The 24,042-nt window shown below is 42.7% G+C and overlaps 1 protein-coding gene across 5 annotated transcripts in view; it reads right to left on the reverse strand.

The window, feature by feature from the left end:
* Positions 1-24,042, reverse strand: part of LOC308077757 (spectrin beta chain, non-erythrocytic 1-like) — a 113,833-nt gene that overhangs the window by 60,915 nt on the left and 28,876 nt on the right. For all 5 annotated transcript variants that reach the window (XR_013932443.1, XM_080418662.1, XM_080418664.1 and 2 more), the window contains exons 4-11: positions 15,244-15,395; positions 12,838-13,011; positions 11,605-11,696; positions 5,623-5,703; positions 4,127-4,242; positions 2,491-2,603; positions 1,493-1,680; positions 821-938 (exon numbers count right to left, since the gene is read on the reverse strand). Coding sequence is in view for 4 of the 5 variants with exons in the window: in XM_080418662.1 (XP_080274788.1) it covers positions 821-938; positions 1,493-1,680; positions 2,491-2,603; positions 4,127-4,242; positions 5,623-5,703; positions 11,605-11,696; positions 12,838-13,011; positions 15,244-15,395 (1,034 nt within the window). In the remaining variant the exon portion in view is untranslated. The remainder of the gene's footprint in view (positions 1-820; positions 939-1,492; positions 1,681-2,490; positions 2,604-4,126; positions 4,243-5,622; positions 5,704-11,604; positions 11,697-12,837; positions 13,012-15,243; positions 15,396-24,042) is intronic.

Raw genomic sequence — 24,042 nt, forward strand, 5'->3', positions numbered from 1 at the left:
CGAGGCAGGCGGGGGAAACTCTTTCTCATTGGCTTTTGATGTCTTTGGTCGTATTCTGGTCGTTCTTCATGTCGTAAAATCGGGGCGTTTTGAGAATATTTAAGGGCGTGTTATTTAAATGACGCTAGGTTCCAGCCGTGACATTTATCAAGCCTGGGACCAAATGTAGGCTCGGATCAGCTGTGTAGGATTCGTTGATAAATGTGACTTCGACGTTGGTGTACGGCCGAATATATGGAAAAATATACGCCGGTTTATACGCTGCGTTGATAAATGAGGGCCACTGTGTTTCTGCAGGTAAACACAGGACAAAGTTACACACTATGACTTTAACTAAACAACTGAACAGGTCTGTGTTTGTCCCCACTGGTGGGTCAGGGACTAAGGTTGAAAGGTCATGGCTAGGGTCTGACCTTGTGGAATGCCCTACCAAAAGGAGTAAAGGAGTGTAAAACCCTACTCACTTTCAAAACTGCCCTAAAGATACACCTTCAGGAGGCTGCAATTCGAAAATGGCCCCTGTCTAAGTCTTAACCTACCCCCCCCTACCCCCCCCCTCTTTCATTTTCCTCTTTTGTATATATTTTTTCTCTCTCTTCATACCAGTAACCTGAAAGCTGATTGTATGACATTCTGTATAGTAATGTGTATATCTGTCTGTCTCTTATATGTCATCATGATTTGTGTGCATGGGGTTCTCATCTTAAACAAGCTGCGTGCTTAACTGAGTCTTCCAGTTTAGTAGACCTTGTATTGTGAATTTTGTACTTCCATGTACTGTGATTCTCATGTCTTACTAAATAAAATCAATCAATCAAACCTTGTTGATGTCAGAGATGAGCTTGCCCTCCCGGGGCATGAAGACCTTCTGGTTGTTGGCTCTCATCTTACTCTGGATGGTGAAGAGAAGAACCTCCAGGTTCCCCTTCTCTGTGAACCTGACACACACACACACACACACACACACACACACACACACACACACACACACACACACACACACACACACACACACACACACACACACACACACACACACACACACACACACACACACACACACACACACACACACACACACACACACACACACACACACACACACACACACACACACACACACACACTTAGACAAGTGGTCCCACACACTGTTCCACAACCAGCCCTTACGGTGTCCTGGTTTCCTCATTTAGGTCAAATTGTGTTGTGCGTCTCTGCTGTACAGTAGGTAGGTGTTATGTGTGTTTTTGTTACTAGCTTGGGTGGTGTCTCTACGGTGTGGTAGGTAGGTGTTACATGTGTTTTTGTTACTAACTTGGGTGGTTTCTATAATACTGTACAGTAGGTAGGTGTTACGTGTGTTTTTGTTACTAGCTTGGGAGGTTTCTCTACTGTACAGTAGGTAGGTGTTACGTGTGTTTTTGTTACTAACTTGGGAGGTTTCTATAATACTGTACAGTAGGTAGGTGTTACATGTGTTTTTGTTACTAACTTGGGTGGTTTCTCGACAGTACGGTAGGTGTTGAAGGCTTGTAGTTGCTGTTGAACTCCGACCAGAGAGTTGGCGAACTTCCTGTTGTTGAGGATGATGACGGTCTGTTCGATCCACTCCAGCAGATCCGAGGCCAGAGACTCGTACTTCTCGACCATCTTCTCCGTCTCGATGGCGTTCTCCAAAACCTGGAGGAAAAATACCTCTTATACTTCAAAAATATACAGCAATATACAGCATTGAGAAACGGGAATAGACTTACTTACAAAACAATACTGGGAAAATACAGTTCACATACTATAGATTTTAAATTGTACAGTAAGTTTATTAGATGTTGAAAGTAGTGCAGTACACCGAAATGTACATTGAAATATAATATAAACAGAATAGCAGTAGTAAATATAATATAAACAGAATAGCGGTAGTAAATATAATATAAACAGAATAGCGGTAGTAAATATAATATAAACAGAATAGCGGTAGTAAATATAATATAAACAGAATAGCGGTAGTAAATATAATATAAACAGGATAGCGGTAGTAAATATACAAGTAAGACGCGCAAACGCGAGAAGCGAACGCAGCTCGAAAATAACATAGCAAGAAGAAATCTAAAACTGTCCTCAAACTAAGGCGTTGTCAACTTGCCATCCGGCCTGAAATATGCACAAATGACATGGAATTCTTAGATATCCCAATAGATGAACTCGTCTTGATGCTTTTAGATGTGTTATTTTTGACTGTAGCTGCTATATTTCTCTCAGAAGAGTGTAATTAGTCACCCAGGGGCAGGCGGATTTCATGAGAGCGTGAGTCACATGGGGGCGCGGCTGCACACAGGCAGTGCACACAATACTGCACACAGACGGACACACAGACACACACACAACCCGAGCACGGTTTCATAGTAAGCTCCACTTGCGCGGAGGCGCGCCGAATATAAACAGAATAGCGGTAGTAAACGGTAGTAAACGGTAGTAAATGGTAGTAAACGGTACCTTTCCGATGCGTTTCCCCTCGACTTTCAGAGCCTTCATCTTGGAGAAGTAGTGGTAGTAGGTCACTACGTAGGTGATGACTGACTTCTCATCTGGATGGTCCAAATTGATGTCTGAAACACAAAAAAATATGTATTTATGTATTTATTATATGTACATTACAAACATCAGCAGTAATAACTACAGAACCAATACAAGTAGCAATAAGTACAGTAGTAGCCATAGTAGCAGCTGTCGGTACAGCAGCCCAATTCCCCCCCAAAAAACTGGACCAATTCAGAAACAGACCCAAATATAACTGGATCCAGACCCAAACCGACGGCTACGTTGAGACTCAATGCCGCCTGTCTTGGCTATGAAGACAGTATATCTGCAGCTTTCATTTTAGACAGTATCTATGTTGGTGAGGCAGCAGTACTAGTAGTAATAAGTATTAGAGGTACTGCAGTACCTTCAGCGTCCAGCAGGCAGGTGAGGCAGCAGTACTAGTAGTAATAAGTATTAGAGGTACTGCAGTACCTTCAGCGTCCAGCAGGGAGGTGAGGCAGCAGTACTAGTAGTAACTAGACGCGTCGCAATTCAGGGCAATTGCAAAGTGTGGTTGCGCCGACGCGATTCGCGGGTCGGTGCCGCCGGGACCCGAGTAATACGCTGGGAGGAATACCGTCGGAGGCTGCGGCAATTACATTGTCACGTCACTCCTGAGATCACTTGCTTTTCATTTTGAGAGGATTGATCCCCCAAAAATCATGTTTTTGCATAAAACGGTTACGTTTTGGGCATTTGTGGCGCCCCCTATGGATCAAAGTGGAAATGCTTTTGGAGTTTCGTTGAGTAAACCACCCTTGACATGTGATTCAAATTTGGGATTGACTGGACGTTTCGTTCGTGATTTGTGGCCTTTTTTGTAAAACGGGCCCCTCCCACTAACTTTGGAAGCCATTTACGGACGAACGGTAAGGACTATCAAAATGCCGTTTGGATATGTTCATCGCATGGGCCCAGAGATCATGTGTACCGATTTTTGTGAAATTTGGACAAAATATGTGGGAAAAGGAGCTAAAAGTGTGTTTTGAATCAAATTCAAAATGGTGGAAAATCTATCCTGACGCAAATGGGCGTGGCCTATATGGGGAGATGCGTCGTGACCCAAGGAATCCAGGGAAAATTTTGATTTTACGACCTACGGTTCAAGAGTTATAGGCCAAAACGTAAAGGGGGCTGTTATAGCGCCACCATGTGGCCGATTGGTGTGATTATTTTTTCAATAATTTCGGACTAAATTATGAACCTCCTCTCCAAATCTGGTAACTCTAGCTCTTACGGTTTTAGAGAAAAAAATACTTGAATTTGAGTTTTTTCACTTTTTCATTAAAGCGGATGGGGAAATTTAATGCACTAATAAATCAATATCAATTAAACTATTTAACCAATCTCTTAGCAAAATACAAGCGCACGATTCCAGGTCAAGACGGTCATTTTGAGATATGGCACTAAATTGGGGAATAAAAACTGTGGGAGGAGAGACGATCTAAACTATTGTTTATCTATATGAATAATAAAGTGTGAGGATTACTATAGTCTGGTTGCCCTGTTAGGGCAACCACACTAATAAGTATTAGAGGTACTGCAGTACCTTCAGCGTCCAGCAGGGAGGAGATGCCCAGGTGTTGCTCTGCCAGATTAAAAGCATTCTGCAGGTTGTGATGAGCGTTGGACTTCTTCAGTTTGTCAAAGTCGATCAGATCCGGCCTGTATGCAACAAACACACACTGAGTTAACACAACAAACACACACTGAGTTAACACAACTACACAACAAACACACACTGAGTTAACACAACAAACACACACTGAGTTAACACAACTACACAACAAACACACACTGAGTTAACACAACAAACACACACTGAGTTAACACAACTACACAACAAACACACACTGAGTTAACACAACAAATACACACTGAGTTAACACAACAAACACACACTGAGTTAACACAACTACACAACAAACACACACTGAGTTAACACAACTACACAACAACTGAGTTAACACAACTACACAACAAACACACACTGAGTTAACACAACTACACAACAAACACACACTGAGTTTACACAACTACACAACAAACACACACTGAGTTAACACAACAAACACACACTGAGTTAACACAACTACACAACAAACTCACACTGAGTTAACACAACATAACACACAGCAGTCACACCAAACAAATCCCCAAACTTGAAATGAATTTAAAATAATTGAAATATGACTAACATTGGTGTTCATTTGTAAACATAGACCTTTTAACGTTTTTCTTTTTTTGCTCCTAATAAAATAGTTTTTAAGCTGTTTTGTAAAGCGACTTTGGGTACTAAGAAAAGCGCTAAATAAGTCTGATGTATTATTATTATTATTATTATTATTATTATTATTATTATTATTATTATTATTATTATATTAGACCTGAGGCCGATTTTAAAAACGCCTTCTAAATCCTGACCTAAGTTTTCTGAAAAACGATTTAAATTTATATTTAATATTTATACAAAAATTACAAAACATTGAAGTTGCTATATACTGTACATAGCAACAAGAACCCCAAAAGGCGTTCCCGTCCTGAAAGGTATAGTTATAAATAGGGGTTATAACCCTATTAGAGGTACTTAGTATCTACAGTACAAGCTCATAGCTTGTAGATCTGCTATTTTTGAAAAATCTTGAAACTGTGTGCAAATCATTGAATATATTTTTTAAGCAAACATTTGTCAAATATGTTGTTCCAGCCCCCCCCCCCCCCCACCCCCCACAGGAAGCAAAGATTTGAGTTAAAAATGTGGTTTAAAAAATATATATGTTTTCAAAGATTTGCACAAACGTTCAAGATTTTTCAAAAATAGCAGATCTACAAGCTGCTATGAGCTGCTACAAGCTCATAGCAGCTTGTAGATCTGCTATTTTTGAATATAACCAAAGTATAAATGAATGGTTCTAGCTCAAATCTAAAATGACACAGTATGTGTTCCCAGATTAAATGGGTAAATGCATATTTTTGTCGTGCGGCCTCATCCTTCTCAACACATACTGTACATACATACTGTACATACATACTGTACACACATACCTGTGTTTATGGAGCAGAGCGTTGAAGGCCATGCCGTCACGCCAACTAGTGGTGAAGTTGTGGATGTTCACGTTGGGATACCTGGGAAAACAAAAGTTCAGGTTAGGACCATAGACTGTAAAAAGAATGGACAGAGTGACGCCATTGGTTTCTACAGACTGTAAATGAAGACTATTTTTCAACGATTTCAAATCCGCCATCTTTCTAAACCGCGTCATATCCCTATGCGCACGGAAACGAATGCTATTGGTTGGGTAGCTTGTCAATCAAGAGCGGGGGCGGGGAATGAATGCTATTGGTTGTGCATAAGCTACTTTATCATCAATTTAAAAATAAATGGGACCATAATTTAGCAAAACGCTTATCATGATGATTGAAAGAAGACTTTAAACTAGCGACTGGAAGCATATAGTATTTATGACAATACTAAATTAAGGTAATAAAATCAAGTCTAAAGTTTGAACCAAAAACCCATCCGCTTGCATTGAGAGTTAATTCTTCTGACGCCAGGAAGAGGTAAAACAGCCAAACTACAGGCCATTCATGTGAACTTTTACTTCCTATATAGACTCAATGTGAAAGGTGATGCTGGGCCCTTGGTATGAAGCCCTGGAGAACTCCACTGCCATGAGTAGCAAAACCCATGTTATTGAGCTCTGAGTTAAAGAACACAAAAGATTTTGACACATTTTTTAGCCATATTTGAGTCATCTAAAATGTTTTAGTTCTAGTCTAGATTTAGTTGACTAAATATCATACGATTTTTGTCAATTAAATCTACAGTTAATTCATTCGACAAAAGAATATTTTGCCGAAGCCGTGATGGCGTCGTAATGCCTGATGTACACATGGCTGTGTGCGGAAAATAGCTGATCTACAAGCTCACAATGCCTCCGTGTTGTGAGCTTGTAGATCTGCTATTTTCAGAGTGTGACACCTGAGCACAACCAAACATAAAATGACTAGTCTTAGTTCTACTGGATCTCTTCTCCTCTAGTCTTAGTTCTACTGGATCTCTTCTCCACTAGTCTTAGTTCTACTGGATCTCTTCTCCTCTAGTCTTAGTTCTACTGGATCTCTTCTCCTCTAGTCTTAGTTCTACTGGATCTCTTCTCCTCTAGTCTTAGTTCTACTGGATCTCTTCTCCTCTAGTCTTAGTTCTACTGGATCTCTTCTCCACTAGTCTTAGTTCTACTGGATCTCTTCTCCACTAGTCTTAGTTCTACTGGATCTCTTCTCCTCTAGTCTTAGTTCTACTGGATCTCTTCTCCTCTAGTCTTAGTTCTACTGGATCTCTTCTCCACTAGTCTTAGTTCTACTGGATCTCTTCTCCACTAGTCTTAGTTCTACTGGATCTCTACTCCACTAGTCTTAGTTCTACTGGATCTCTTCTCCACTAGTCTTAGTTCTACTGGATCTCTTCTCCACTAGTCTTAGTTCTACTGGATCTCTACTCCACTAGTCTTAGTTCTACTGGATCTCTTCTCCACTAGTCTTAGTTCTACTGGATCTCTTCTCCACTAGTCTTAGTTCTACTGGATCTCTACTCCACTAGTCTTAGTTCTACTGGATCTCTTCTCCTCTAGTCTTAGTTCTACTGGATCTCTTCTCCTCTAGTCTTAGTTCTACTGGATCTCTTCTCCTCTAGTCTTAGTTCTACTGGATCTCTACTCTACTAGTCTTAGTTCTACTGGATCTCTTCTCCACTAGTCTTAGTTCTACTGGATCTCTTCTCCTCTAGTCTTAGTTCTACTGGATCTCTTCTCCTCTAGTCTTAGTTCTACTGGATCTCTTCTCCTCTAGTCTTAGTTCTACTGGATCTCTTCTCCTCTAGTCTTAGTTCTACTGGATCTCTTCTCCTCTAGTCTTAGTTCTACTGGATCTCTTCTCCACTAGTCTTAGTTCTACTGGATCTCTTCTCCTCTAGTCTTAGTTCTACTGGATCTCTTCTCCACTAGTCTTAGTTCTACTGGATCTCTTCTCCTCTAGTCTTAGTTCTACTGGATCTCTTCTCCTCTAGTCTTAGTTCTACTGGATCTCTTCTCCACTAGTCTTAGTTCTACTGGATCTCTTCTCCACTAGTCTTAGTTCTACTGGATCTCTTCTCCTCTAGTCTTAGTTCTACTGGATCTCTTCTCCTCTAGTCTTAGTTCTACTGGATCTCTTCTCCACTAGTCTTAGTTCTACTGGATCTCTTCTCCACTAGTCTTAGTTCTACTGGATCTCTTCTCCACTAGTCTTAGTTCTACTGGATCTCTTCTCCACTAGTCTTAGTTCTACTGGATCTCTTCTCCACTAGTCTTAGTTCTACTGGATCTCTTCTCTACTAGTCTTAGTTCTACTGGATCTCTTCTCCTCTAGTCTTAGTTCTACTGCATCTCTTCTCCACTAGTCTTGGTTCTACTGGATCTCTTCTCCACTAGTCTTAGTTCTACTGGATCTCTTCTCCTCTAGTCTTGGTTCTACTGGATCTCTTCTCCTCTAGTCTTGGTTCTACTGGATCTCTTCTCCACTAGTCTTGGTTCTACTGGATCTCTTCTCCTCTAGTCTTGGTTCTACTGGATCTCTTCTCCTCTAGTCTTAGTTCTACTGGATCTCTTCTCCTCTAGTCTTAGTTCTACTGGATCTCTTCTCCACTAGTCCTAGTTCTACTGGATCTCTTCTCCTCTAGTCTTAGTTCTACTGGATCTCTTCTCCTCTAGTCTTAGTTCTACTGGATCTCTTCTCCTCTAGTCTTAGTTCTACTGGATCTCTTCTCCACTAGTCTTAGTTCTACTGGATCTCTTCTCCACTAGTCCTAGTTCTACTGGATCTCTTCTCCTCTAGTCTTAGTTCTACTGGATCTCTTCTCCTCTAGTCTTAGTTCTACTGGATCTCTTCTCCTCTAGTCTTAGTTCTACTGGATCTCTTCTCCACTAGTCTTAGTTCTACTGGATCTCTTCTCCTCTAGTCTTAGTTCTACTGGATCTCTTCTCCTCTAGTCTTAGTTCTACTGGATCTCTTCTCCTCTAGTCTTAGTTCTACTGGATCTCTTCTCCACTAGTCTTAGTTCTACTGGATCTCTTCTCCACTAGTCTTAGTTCTACTGGATCTCTTCTCCTCTAGTCTTAGTTCTACTGGATCTCTTCTCCACTAGTCTTAGATCTACTGGATCTCTTCTCCTCTAGTCTTAGTTCTACTGGATCTCTTCTCCACTAGTCTTAGTTCTACTGGATCTCTTCTCCACTAGTCTTAGATCTACTGGATCTCTTCTCCACTAGTCTTAGTTCTACTGGATCTCTTCTCCACTAGTCTTAGATCTACTGGATCTCTTCTCCTCTAGTCTTAGTTCTACTGGATCTCTTCTCCACTAGTCTTAGTTCTACTGGATCTCTTCTCCACTAGTCTTAGTTCTACTGGATCTCTTCTCCACTAGTCTTAGTTCTACTGGATCTCTTCTCCTCTAGTCTTAGTTCTACTGGATCTCTTCTCCACTAGTCTTAGTTCTACTGGATCTCTTCTCCACTAGTCTTAGTTCTACTGGATCTCTTCTCCACTAGTCTTAGATCTACTGGATCTCTTCTCCACTAGTCTCTCTTCTCCACTAGTCTTAGTTCTACTGGATCTCTTCTCCACTAGTCTTAGTTCTACTGGATCTCTTCTCCACTAGTCTTAGTTCTACTGGATCTCTTCTCCTCTAGTCTTAGTTCTACTGGATCTCTTCTCCTCTAGTCTTAGTTCTACTGGATCTCTTCTCCTCTAGTCTTAGTTCTACTGGATCTCTTCTCCACTAGTCTTAGTTCTACTGGATCTATTCTCCACTAGTCTTAGTTCTACTGGATCTCTTCTCCACTAGTCTTAGTTCTACTGGATCTCTTCTCCTCTAGTCTTAGTTCTACTGGATCTCTTCTCCTCTAGTCTTAGTTCTACTGGATCTCTTCTCCTAGTCTTAGTTCTACTGGATCTCTTCTCCTCTAGTCTTAGTTCTACTGGATCTCTTCTCCTCTAGTCTTAGTTCTACTGGATCTCTTCTCCACTAGTCTTAGTTCTACTGGATCTCTTCTCCACTAGTCTTAGTTCTACTGGATCTCTTCTCCACTAGTCTTAGTTCTACTGGATCTCTTCTCCACTAGTCTTAGTTCTACTGGATCTCTTCTCCACTAGTCTTAGTTCTACTTCTCTTCTCTACTAGTCTTAGTTCTACTGGATCTCTTCTCTACTAGTCTTAGTTCTACTGGATCTCTTCTCCTCTAGTCTTAGTTCTACTGCATCTCTTCTCCACTAGTCTTAGTTCTACTGGATCTCTTCTCCACTAGTCTTAGTTCTACTGGATCTCTTCTCCTCTAGTCTTAGTTCTACTGGATCTCTTCTCCTCCAGTCTTAGTTCTACTGGATCTCTTCTCCACTAGTCTTAGTTCTACTGGATCTCTTCTCCTCTAGTCTTGGTTCTACTGGATCTCTTCTCCTCTAGTCTTAGTTCTACTGGATCTCTTCTCCACTAGTCTTAGTTCTACTGGATCTCTTCTCCACTAGTCCTAGTTCTACTGGATCTCTTCTCCTCTAGTCTTAGTTCTACTGGATCTCTTCTCCTCTAGTCTTAGTTCTACTGGATCTCTTCTCCTCTAGTCTTAGTTCTACTGGATCTCTTCTCCACTAGTCTTAGTTCTACTGGATCTCTTCTCTAGTCTTAGTTCTACTGGATCTCTTCTCCTCTAGTCTTAGTTCTACTGGATCTCTTCTCCTCTAGTCTTAGTTCTACTGGATCTCTTCTCCACTAGTCTTAGTTCTACTGTATCTCTTCTCCACTAGTCTTAGTTCTACTGGATCTCTTCTCCTCTAGTCTTAGTTCTACTGGATCTCTTCTCCACTAGTCTTAGATCTACTGGATCTCTTCTCCACTAGTCTTAGTTCTACTGGATCTCTTCTCCACTAGTCTTAGATCTACTGGATCTCTTCTCCTCTAGTCTTAGTTCTACTGGATCTCTTCTCCACTAGTCTTAGTTCTACTGGATCTCTTCTCCACTAGTCTTAGTTCTACTGGATCTCTTCTCCACTAGTCTTAGATCTACTGGATCTCTTCTCCTCTAGTCTTAGTTCTACTGGATCTCTTCTCCACTAGTCTTAGTTCTACTGGATCTCTTCTCCTCTAGTCTTAGTTCTACTGGATCTCTTCTCCACTAGTCTTAGTTCTACTGGATCTCTTCTCCACTAGTCTTAGTTCTACTGGATCTCTTCTCCACTAGTCTTAGATCTACTGGATCTCTTCTCCACTAGTCTCTCTTCTCCACTAGTCTTAGTTCTACTGGATCTCTTCTCCACTAGTCTTAGTTCTACTGGATCTCTTCTCCACTAGTCTTAGTTCTACTGGATCTCTTCTCCTCTAGTCTTAGTTCTACTGGATCTCTTCTCCTCTAGTCTTAGTTCTACTGGATCTCTTCTCCTCTAGTCTTAGTTCTACTGGATCTCTTCTCCACTAGTCTTAGTTCTACTGGATCTATTCTCCACTAGTCTTAGTTCTACTGGATCTCTTCTCCACTAGTCTTAGTTCTACTGGATCTCTTCTCCTCTAGTCTTAGTTCTACTGGATCTCTTCTCCTCTAGTCTTAGTTCTACTGGATCTCTTCTCCTCTAGTCTTAGTTCTACTGGATCTCTTCTCCACTAGTCTTAGTTCTACTGGATCTCTTCTCCTCTAGTCTTAGTTCTACTGGATCTCTTCTCCACTAGTCTTAGTTCTACTGGATCTCTTCTCCACTAGTCTTAGTTCTACTGGATCTCTTCTCCACTAGTCTTAGTTCTACTGGATCTCTTCTCCACTAGTCTTAGTTCTACTGGATCTCTTCTCCACTAGTCTTAGTTCTACTGGATCTCTTCTACACTAGTCTTAGTTCTACTGGATCTTAACACTGATTGCAAAATGAACACCTTTAATCAAGTTAATCATCTCCAAAGTCAGAATCCTCCAAAGTTAAAGATCTTTAGTTAAAGATGAAACATCAACATACCCAGCAGTCTTCATCTGACACCAGAGCAGCAGAGCATCCTTGGCCGATCTCTTCTCTTTGTTGTCCTCTGTCTCCACTCTGATGTCCTGAATCTGTACCGAACAAACACAATAATAACATTACAATGAATCTGTACTGAACAAACAATAACATTACAATGAATCTGTACTGAACAAACACAATAACGCTACAATGAATCTGTACTGAACAAACAATAACATTACAATGAATCTGTACTGAACAAACAATAACATTACAATGAATCTGTACTGAACAAACACAATAACGCTACAATGAATCTGTACTGAACAAACAATAACATTACAATGAATCTGTACTGAACAAACACAATAACGCTACAATGAATCTGTACTGAACAAACACAATAACGCTACAATGTCACCAACACCAGGCTCCGCACCATGGGCGACCGGGCCTTCTGCTTTCTGTGGAATTCCCTCCCCGAACACCTGAGAGCACCACAGTCCACTGATGCTTTTAAAAATGTACAAAAACCTACCTTTTTAACAAAGCGTTTTCTTATAATTTATTATTTATTCTTGGGCCTTTTTCTTTTTTTGTCTTTGCCCTGTTTTTATCTAGTTTTAATTTGACCCTTTAGTCTAGTCTAAAGGGTCATGCTTTTTACAATGTAATGAATTATTACAATGAATCTGTACGGAACACAAAAACTATAACAAGGTGCGCTCAGTAGAGGGCTAACCCCCACCAGGAGGCGTGTCTTATCCTATCCTATCTTCCCGTCTAGGTCATGTTGGTAACCATGGTTACCTGGAAGCGTGGGATGATGGTCCATTGTGTTAGTGTGTGTTATGTTGTGTAGCAGTGTGTAGTACCTGGAACCTCAGGATAATGGTCCATATCAGACCCAAGGTGTTGTGTATAGTTGTATAGTTAGTGTTTGTTATGTTGTGTAGCAGTGTGTAGTACCTGGAACCTCAGGATAATGGTCCATATCAGACCCGAGGTGTTGTGTATAGTTGTATAGTTAGTGTTTGTTATGTTGTGTAGCAGTGTGTAGTACCTGGAACCTCAGGATAATGGTCCATATTAGACCCAAGGTGTTGTGTATAGTTGTATAGTTAGTGTTTGTTATGTTGTGTAGCAGTGTGTAGTACCTGGAACCTCAGGATAATGGTCCATATCAGACCCAAGGTGTTGTGTATAGTTGTATAGTTAGTGTGTGTTATGTTGTGTAGCAGTGTGTAGTACCTGGAACCTCAGGATAATGGTCCATATCAGACCCAGGATGAGGCGATGGTTTCCATCTACGATGTCATGAGATCCAACGTTCTCCAGATGAACTCTCTGCTCTTTGAGGAACTGAAGAGCTTTGTCCACGTTCTCCAGACAATGGATACGCATCCTACCTTTAGTGGGCTTAGGCTGTAACACAATAATAACACACCACATAGACAATACATTATGAACACACTACAACAACACAATGGATACGCATTCTACCTTTAGTGGGCTTAGGCTGTAACACAATAACAACACACCACATAGACAATACATTACGAACACAATACAACGTTCTCCAAGCAATGAGTTTTAGTGGGTTTAGGCTGAAAACACAACATAACACAACATAACACACATTAACAACACAACACTAGAAAACTGTGCTCCTTGAAGCCAGGCCAGGTTTGCTACCCGGGGGGGGCGGCTAATGTTGGACATCAATCATAGTCAGTCGCAATGAATGGCCAAAAAGTTAAGCAACCAGTTATAGCGCCACCATGAGGCCAATTTGAAACATCCGTTCTTGCTTGGCCGACTGTGAGTGAAAAGTTGCAAAGTTTCACGGCAGTCAGACGCTGCATTCATGAGTTGTGGCATTTTATGCAAAACATGCCCCTCCCACAAAACTTTTGAAGCCAATCGTAGCCAATCATAATGTAATATGAAAGATCTGACACATACATCTGCTACAGAGATAATGTGTAGCGATTTGATTGAGGTTTGAACTAAATCTGTTGGAGTATCAGCAAAAAGTGTGTTTAAAAAAAAAATGTGAAAAATCTAGAGAGGCACGCACATGGGCGTGGCACATGGGCGTGGCCTCATGATCCAAGGAATCCAGGCTGAAAAAAACAATTAAATTGTATGACCTTATATGGTTCAGGAGTCAACGGCCAAAACGTTGAGCAGGCTATAGCGCCATCATGAGGGCTAGGGTTAGCTAACCCTAACCCATCAGGAGGGCTAGGGTTAGCTAACCCTAACCCATCAGGAGGGCTAGGGTTAGCTAACCCTAACCCATCAAGAGGGTTAGGGCTAGCTAACCCTAACCCATCAAGAGGGTTAGGGTTAGGGTTAGGGTTAACCCATCAAGAGGGTTAGGGTTAGCTAACCCTAGCCCATCAAGAGGGTTAGGGTTAGCTAACCCTAACCCATCAAGAGAGTTAGGGTTAGCTAACCCTAACCCATCAAGAGGGTTAGGGTTAGCTAACCCTAACCCATCAAGAGGGTTAGGGTTAGCTAACCCTAGCCCATCAGGAGGGTTAGGGTTAGCTAACCCTAACCCATCAAGAGGGCTAGGGTTAGCTAACCCTAACCCATCAAGAGGGTTAGGGTTAGCTAACCCTAGCCCATCAGGAGGGCTAGGGTTAGCTAACCCTAACCCATCAAGAGGGCTAGGGTTAGCTAACCCTAGCCCAAAAATGTGACTGTATGACCTAATGTGTCATTATTACGGCTTATGTCTACACTGATGATACACTGTAGCATGTGATGGAACATAACATAATACCAGCTGAGCTGTATTGGTTTAATATGATGGTAGGAACAGCATGACTCCTTCTCACTGCAGAGAAATAATGTCAGAAAGTCCCTCCATTCAAGCCTGGTATTGGTTATTAAATGGCCTGTGGTCTAGGCCACGCCTACTGGAAAAGAAGAAGGGAAAAAAACCCTGTGGTTCTGGGTGGTGGGTTCCATTTTGTTTTGGTTCCTCCTGTTAGCATTTAAATGCTAAAAGGAGTATAACTACTACTTTAGTCTCACCAGTCGCTACTAGGTGGAATAAAGGATGGATTTACCAAACTAACTATTCCTATACGCTAAACTACGCCGCATCAAGGGTTTTATTGGGTAGGCCCTAAAATGATGATGCCCTTGATACCCTTTTGGGTGACACCGGCACCCTTGGTTCCGGCCGCCTGACTGAATCAGAAACCCCAAAATGGTGGTCCCAGGCTAGCTGCTATAAATAGATACATAAATGGGGCATTTATCCAAAGCGCTTTACATAGATTGTGCATTACATTCACACATTCACACACACATCCACACACACGTTCACACCGATAGAGGAGGAAACCATGTAAGGCACCAACCTGCTCATCAGGAGCATTTAGAGGTTCAGTGTCTTGCTCAAGGACACTTCTACACTAACTCTGGAGGAGCCCGGGAGCCCGGGATCCAACTGGAAACCTTGTTGTACCCATCCGGCCACTCTACCCCTGAGCCACTGCCGCCCGTATGTATGCGTACATACCAGTGTGTGTGTGTGTGTGTGTGTGTGTGTGTGTGTGTGTGTGTGTGTGTGTGTGTGTGTGTGTGTGTGTGTGTGTGTGTGTGTGTGTGTGTGTGTGTGTGTGTGTGTGTACATACCAGTCTCTCTCCACTCAGGACCTCCAGTAGTTTGATCAGACTGCGTCCGTCTCTCAGGTCCAGGTAGAGGTCAGTGATCCTACAGGACACTCTGGAGAGGTGAGAGTTCACCCACTTAGTGAAGGTCTTCTTCTGGACCGCCTCCCGCTCATCTAGAGAGAGAGAGACAGGTTACTGTCTGTCTGTCTGTCTGTCTGTCTGTCTGTACCGCCTCCCACTCATCTAGAGAGAGAGAGACAGGTTACTGTCTGTCTGTCTGTCTGTCTGTCTGTCTGTCTGTCTGTCTGTCTGTCTGTCTGTACCGCCTCCCGCTCATCTAGAGAGAGAGAGACAGGTTACTGTCTGTCTGTCTGTCTGTCTGTCTGTCTGTCTGTCTGTCTGTACCGCCTCACGCTCATCTAGAGAGAGAGAGACAGGTTACTGTCTATCTGTCTGTCTGTCTGTCTGTACCGCCTCCCGCTCATCTAGAGAGAGAGAGACAGGTTACTGTCTGTCTGTCTGTACTGCCTCACGCTCATCTAGAGAGAGAGAGACAGGTTACTGTCTGTCTGTCTGACACACACAGCAACCACCTGGTTCCATGTCACCAGCTCTGTCTCAAACAGAGTTCACATCGAGCACAAACAAAACAATGAAAACTAGAAAAAGTGTTCCTCTGAGCAGAGGTCTCCTCCAGGTCAGGTGTGGGGCAGCAATGTTCGGAATTAGCCAATCAGGATGGAATATGAAAAATCAAACAGATCCGTCTTGATCGGATCTCTCTATGACTATAGAGAACATGTGTACCGATTTGCATGATGTTTGGATAAAATGTGAAGGAGTAATATCCAAAAATGTTACATAAGTCGGCCTCCTGGTGGCGCTATAAAAGGCTGATGTGAAAAATGCAGGGTAAAGGTTTCGCCTTGGCCTCTAGGGAGTGTGCATACAAAGTTTTACACAGATCGGTGCAGTTAAAAGTAAAAACACAAATTGGCCTGTTGCCACCATGAGGCCGATTTGAAAAAAATCAAGTTTCCTCCTCTGCCTAGAGGGAATGTGCATGCAAATCTTCACGGAAAATGCATGCTGTCTTCATGATTTGAGGCATTTTGTTCAAAACGGAGCACTCCTGCAAACTTTGGAAGCCAATCTTAGCCAATCAGGATGAAATATGAGAAATCGGAAATACCTGTTTTGTTTAAGGACTACAGTATAGAGATACTGTGTACCAATTTGTGTGATGTTTGGACAAATTCTGCAGGAGTACTGTCAAAAAATGTGTTTTGTAAAAAGCGGCCTCCTGGTGGCGCTATAACAGGCCCGTGTGAAAATAATGGGGCAGAGGTTCTGCTCTGACATCCAGGGAGTGTGTGTGCACAGTTTCACTGAGATCAAGCCAACGGTGCCGGAGATTAGCTGTCCACAGACGGAGGGGGCGACGGACAGACGGACAGACGGACAGGGTGCAAAACATACTCTCTCGCCATGCCTTTCAGCCTGGCGGAGACAATAAAACAATGTGGGTCCAATAAAATGTACAATAAAATGGAATGAAGAAATGTGTAAACAGAATATGTTACATTGCAACTCAGAGAAAACTATCAAAGCATTGTTTATGTTCTGTCAGATATAGTTACATCCTTATAGGAAAGGTTATCTTGGGATAAACTTTAGAAACAAATGACAGCAGTATGTCGATGCATTCACTTTGTCTGAAACCATCGGGACAAATAGTAGCATATTTCTACCAGCTTGTGGAGCAAGCTGGTCTATATTCAGTCGCGGAGCTAGTAGTGACTTTATCATCACTTTCTCCTCATTGGCTGCCCTTTATCATCACTTTCTCCTCAGCCTGGTAAACCCCCCTCCCTCCGGAAATCTCATTTGCATTTGATTTCAGGAAGGAGGTCTGGGATTGCGCAGGGAGTAAAACTGCCCGAACACTGCGTGTTCGAACCAATCAGCAGCTGCTAGGGGCGGGATCATCCAATCACCTGCCTAGTAGCTTGAAAAAAAGAAAAACCGTCTGTCATCGATTCTGCGACCGGAGTCTCAGATGGGAAGTAGGCTGTGAAACAAATGTGTGTCGCAAGCTTCTTCCATTTGACGGTGTCAGGTTACACACCGCCAAGGACGTGTTTGATGTTTGTTGGTGTTTTCAGTGGTTATCCACTAGATGGCGCTGTTCACTAACCTGGGAGTCACCATTGCAGCAAATCAACACACACGTCTTTTAAAGACCGCCCTACGCCTTTTAAAGCGATCGTTGTGAAGAATAATATAATATTCTATGATTTTTCAAAGCTTAGTGAAAACATTCGGAAATCACTGGCAAGGGCAGCTATTAGACAATGTTTGTTTTTCTTGTTTCAGTTAATGAGTTAAGCCAACGTGGAGTCAGCAGTGCCTTCCCATACTCTGAATGGATGCCTTCCCATACTCTGAATGCCTTCTCATACTCTGAATGCCTACCCATACTCTGGATGCCCATAGACATATAAAGGTAGACGCCTCCTCTGGCTCTGAAGCGTCGGCATCTCGGACGCACTTCCGCTTCCTCTATGCTTCTGGGGGGCAAGCTGGAAACTTCCGTGTGCGTCACAGAAGGGGGCGTTCGGTAGGCCAATCAGAGGCAGGTGGGGTGGGTCTTTTCTTAAGAGGCAGCCGCGCAGCAACTAGTCAGTTAGACGCGCTGTGATTGGCCAGTAGTTAACGTGATGTGATTGGTCAGTAGTCAAACAGCCCCCCGGAAGAGCCTTGTATTGAGAGACCAGTCGTTACAATAAACTGCAGAGGCCAATGAGGTATCTAGGTTTCTATATCTATGTGGATGCCTACCCATACTCTGGATGCCTTCCCATACTCTGGATGGATGCGTTCCCATACTCTGAATGAATATCCCAGCTCCTACATCCTAGCTCCTACATCCTAGCTTCTACATCCTAGCTCCTATATCCCAGCTCCTGCATCCTAGCTCCTACATCCTAGCTCCTATATCCCCGCTCCTACATCCTAGCTCCTACATCCTAGCTCCTATATCCCAGCTCCTACATCCTAGCTCCTACATCCTAGCTCCTATATCCCAGCTCCTACATCCTAGCTCCTACACCCTAGCTCCTACATCCTAGCTCCTACACCCTAGCTCCTACATCCTAGCTCCTACATCCTAGCTCCTATATGTTTGGTAACGTTTATTAAGATGCTAAGAGTCGCGACGGTACTTTTCAGGGGTTTTAACTCAGGCACAAGCTGGTATAGTATGACCGTGTTGTCATTCTTGTTCAAATGTATTTAAAAGCTACTTGTTCCGTTTCTATGTTGCAGGATTTCTATGCAGAAAGCATCTGTGTTTCCACGGCGATGTCCACACAGATCAGACCTGAGCCGACAGGAAACAGGATGTGGCCAAACAGGAAACAGGTAAACAGGAAGTCGGGGCGCAGGATGACACAAAGGAACCTTTGTGATTTTTTTGTCTGTTGGATGGCCTGATACATTATACCATCTGTGTTTAGTGTTTAACCCATTAAGACCTGAGGCTGATTCTACAAATGTCTTCTACATCATTGGTTCTCAAAGTGTGGTCCGGGGACCCCCAGGAGTCATTGGGAGGGATCCAGGGGGTCCCCAGCAAAATGTGTTCACACAATAATTTTAACCACTTTAACCTTTTACACTTTGGCTATTCAAAAATAGCAGATCTACAAGCTCATAGTGCTGCACCTATGAGCTTGTAGATCTGCTATTTTTAAAAATGTTTTAACATTTGTGCAAATCTTTCAATTTTTAAAGCGAACATTTGTAACTCAAATCTTTGCTTCTGGGGGGTCCCTGGAACAACATATTTTGAGATGGGGGTCCACGGCCAAATACATATCATTTTGGGGGTCCTTGACATGAAAAGGTTTGAGAACCAGGCCTGGTGATCTCAAGGACCCCCAAAATGATGATTTTTGGCCGCGGACTTCCATATGAAAATATGTTGTTCCAGGGACCCCCAGAGGCAAAGATTTGAGTTAAAATGTTTGCTTAAAAAAAAACGTCATGATGTGACGCACTAACCCTAACCCTATCACAATATAGATCTATTTAACACTTATTTAAACAAACAAATACAACTCAAACCACCTTTAAATGTTGCTGACTTATAAACTACATAGTGCTGAGGTTGTTATCAGTGCCTTGCTCAAGGACAGACACAGAGTAGAACACACACACACACACACACACACACACACACACACACACACACACACAGAGTGGAACACACACACACACACACAGTAGTAGAACCCCAGACCAGTTTAACCATTAACCATCTGGATAACTGAGGGTTCAAAGGTCAAGACCTACTTCCAAGATCTGTGACAACATCCTGACGTATCACACACACACACACACACACACACACACACACAGAGGATGTTCTTGACAGTGTGTGCGCGCGCGCGTGCGTGTGTGTGTGTTTAGGGCGTGGCTAACAGCAAGGTTGCTCTAAAACACAGGGTTTCCTACGGAGTATTCCAGGGACAAACAGCATTTCTGTTTATTGCATTATTTCAACCAGCAGAGGTCTGAGTGTGTGTGTGTGTGTGTGTGTGTGTGTGTGTGTGTGTGTGTGTGTGTGTGTGTGTGTGTGTGTGTGTGTGTGTGTGTGTGTGTGTGTGTGTGTGTGTGTGTGTGTGTGTGTGTGTGTGTGTGTGTGTGTGTGTGTGTGTGTGTGTGTGTGTGTGAATATAAAGATACATGTCATTATTTGTATCATAAATGCAAAACCATTACACTGTCTGTCTCTCTCTCTCTCTGGTCATAAAGTTGCTCTTACTGATGCTCGCCCGCCCACTCAGTCCATGTCAATCATTAACAGGTGAATATGATATTCCATAAGTGTAGGTCAGAGTTCAGTCTACTCTCTACATGAAGTGTTTTATATTTGTGAAGATATTGAATGCTTTGGTGCCATTGTATATGCTGATGAATTGAATACCTAGGACCCCAATGGAAACAAGACCACAAGGGCTTTTCTTGGTGTTCTCCTTTCAGACAAACTGTACTCTGTGCTGTTTTTATATTTCTGTCTAATACAATATTCAATCAATCAATCAATGATTATTCCATGAGATCAGAAACATCCTGGACTGTCTGACAGCTGTTTGTCTAATATGCAGTGGTGGAAAAAGTACTCAAAGGTTTTACTTAAGTAAAAGTAACAATACCAGAAAATACAAATATTCTGTTACAAGTAAAAGGCCTGTGTTCAAAATGTACTTCAGTAAAAGTACAAAAGTATTGGCATCAAAATATACTTAAAGTGATATTTCACTTTCAAAAAAACTTTGGATCATTTTATGGTCTATTCAGGCTTTTGGGAGGACACCCGAACAGTTTATAAGTTGCTTCATTCAGTATTTAGATATTTGATATTCATTTGATCAGACACAAAAAGATCTTGAAAAGAAAAAGTGAAATAATATTTGGAATATACATATATATTTTTTAAATTCAGATGGGGTCTGTGGAGAAATACAATAATTTGACATGTTTGAGGACTGTTTAAACAAAAAAAAAAAAAAAAACTACTACACTTAAAAAAAGACCCCAAAAAACGCAACCCCCAATATTTACGAGGAACTTACAGGAAAAACAAGCCCAAAGTCGCTTATAATAAGTGGACATGGCAACCCTGCGTAGAACCACACTGCATTGGTGAATGTAAACAAACAGCATGTGACAGGAAGTAGAACGGAAGTGGTTCTATACTAGGGGGACCAGTGGACCACCTGTCCCACATCTCGAGGGATAACCCTAACCCCAAATTGAAAAATATAAATAATAATAACTAGAGAAAGCACAGGTCTCCGCCAGGTCAGGTAGGTTATTGTGGCCTCCTGGTGGCGCTATAATAGGCCAAAGTGAAAAGGGTGGATTTGTTCAAGGGCTTTTCACTGCAATCAGACACTGCATTCATGATTTGAGGCATTTTGTTCCAAAAATATGTTTTGCAAAATTAGACCTGCTGGTGGCGCTATAACAGGCCAATGTGAAAAGGGTGGCATTTCTTCCTCGGCCTAATAGAAATGTGCTTGTGAAATTTCACGGAAATCGCATGCTGTGTTCATGATTTGAGGCATTTTGTTCAAAACGGACCAATCCTGCAAACTTTGGAAGCCAGTCTTAGGCAATCAGGATGGTATATGGGAAATCGAATAAATCCGTGTTGATCACATGACTATAGAGATACTGTGTACCGATTGGTGTGATGTTTGGACAAAATCTGTAGGAGTAGTATCAATAATTGTGTTTTGCAAAAATCGGCCTCCTGGTGGCGCAACAGGCCAATCTGAAAAATTAGGACCAGAGGTTCTGAATTGGCATCCAGGGAGTGTGTGTGCACAGTTTCGCAGTGGCCGGGCCAACGGTGCCGGAGATTAGCTGCTAATGGACGGACAGGACACACGGACGGACGGACGGACACACGGATGGACAGACGGACAGGGGGTAAAACATACTCTCTCACCATGCCTTTCAGCCTGGCGGAGACAATAATAATAACCTTTTTTTGGGGCTAGTGAGAGGAGTTACAGTAAAGGCATCTGCTATTATATTTATTTTGTCATTTCCAATATATTAGTGTAGGCTATAGGATTATATCATATCCCCATAATATTATTCATATTATTTCCGCAATACTCATTGACGAGAAACGCAGCCCCAAAACACACTCGCCCCCATTTTTTTCGCCGACCGAGGCCGGCGGATATACCCGGGGCGAGAGTGTTTTGGGACGAGTGTTTTTGTGTTCCATTCCGACCAGCAGTAACATGTGATTCATTCACCGGCTTGTTTACAAGTCAAATTTGGGGAAAGAAAATAATCAGGAGCTCAAAAACATAATGAGCTATCTGTGCAAAAGCTGCAAAGTGTGCATATTTAAGCAAGTATTTTAAAACAGTGAAAGCTACCGAGGAAAAAGAAACGAAAGTGATTAGACTCAAACTGGACCACGGGAGTTATCATCAAATCCAAAGATTTGTTGTGAATGATTATAAACAAACAACCTGTTGCTTCCAAGTTGGGGGAGTTTGACTAAAACCGAAGGTATTGAAGGAGGACATGTTACGATCATCAGAGATCCAAGGATTTAGCAGCTGCCATTGTGATAATGTCAGGAGCAATGGACCAGACAACACTACGACCAGGTATAGGATCCAAGTGTTTCTAAATGGACTGCAGTCTGCACAGAACCCTATCCATTACATCCAAAGTAGTTTTTGCGACCAAAAGACCATGTATTATGCAAGAACATAATGAAGTTGACCAAAGTTTCTCAGCTGCATTATATTTGTTATTAGTGTCTGTCTATCCTTTGAAACAAAGGGGTTTATAGTGAGAACTTACTTAAGCTGCTTTATAAATAAAGCACTTTGAAACTGAAGATGATGACCAATGTTGATGATAATGTATATATATATATATATATATATATATATATATATATATATATATTTCAAAAATTAAATAAGCCCTTCATCTATCATCTATACAATATGTAGTGGGGGTCCCTGCTTCATCTCTCTCTCATCTATACAATATGTAGTGGGGGTCCCTGCTTCATCTCTCTTCTATACAATATGTAGTGGGGGTCCCTGCTTCATCTCTCTCTCAGCTAAGGGGTCCGTGCTTCATCTCTCTCTCAGCTAAGGGGTCCCTGCTTCATCTCTCTCTCAGCTAAGGGGTCCCTGCTTCATCTCTGTCTCAGCTAAGGGGTCCCTGCTTCATCTCTGTCTCAGCTAAGGGGTCCCTGCTTCATCTGTCTCTCAGCTAAGGGGTCCCTGCTTCATCTGTCTCTCAGCTAAGGGGTCCCTGCTTCATCTCTGTCTCAGCTAAGGGGTCCCTGCTTCATCTCTGTCTCAGCTAAGGGGTCCCTGCTTCATCTGTCTCTCAGCTAAGGGGTCCCTGCTTCATCTCTGTCTCAGCTAAGGGGTCCCTGCTTCATCTCTGTCTCAGCTAAGGGGTCCCTGCTTCATCTGTCTCTCAGCTAAGGGGTCCCTGCTTCATCTGTCTCTCAGCTAAGGGGTCCCTGCTTCATCTCTGTCTCAGCTAAGGGGTCCCTGCTTCATCTCTCTCTCGGCTAAGGGGTCCCTGCTTCATCTGTCTCTCAGCTAAGGGGTCCCTGCTTCATCTCTCTCTCAGCTAAGGGGTCCCTGCTTCATCTGTCTCTCAGCTAAGGGGTCCCTGCTTCATCTCTCTCAGCTAAAGGGTCCCTGCTTCATCTGTCTCTCAGCTAAGGGGTCCCTGCTTCATCTCTGTCTCAGCTTAGGGGTCCCTGCTTCAACGCTCTCTCAGCTAAGGGGTCCCTGCTTCATCTCTCTCAGCTAAGGGGTCCCTGCTTCATCTGTCTCTCAGCTAAGGGGTCCCTGCTTCATCTCTCTCTCAGCTAAGGGGTCCCTGCTTCATCTCTCTCTCAGCTAAGGGGTCCCTGCTTCATCTCTCTCAGCTAAGGGGTCCTTGCTTCATCTGTCTCTCAGCTAAGGGGTCCCTGCTTCATCTCTCTCTCAGCTAAGGGGTCCCTGCTTCATCTGTCTCTCAGCTAAGGGGTCCCTGCTTCATCTGTCTCTCAGCTAAGGGGTCCCTGCTTCATCTCTCTCTCAGCTAAGGGGTCTCTGCTTCATCTGTCTCTCAGCTAAGGGGTCCCTGCTTCATCTGTCTCTCAGCTAAGGGGTCCCTGCTTCATCTGTCTCTCAGCTAAGGGGTCCCTGCTTCATCTCTCTCTCAGCTAAGGGGTCCCTGCTTCATCTGTCTCTCAGCTAAGGGGTC

This window comes from Gymnoscopelus braueri, assembly GCF_963280865.1.
Source record: "Gymnoscopelus braueri genome assembly, chromosome: 2".
NCBI classification, from domain to species: Eukaryota; Metazoa; Chordata; class Actinopteri; order Myctophiformes; family Myctophidae; genus Gymnoscopelus; species Gymnoscopelus braueri.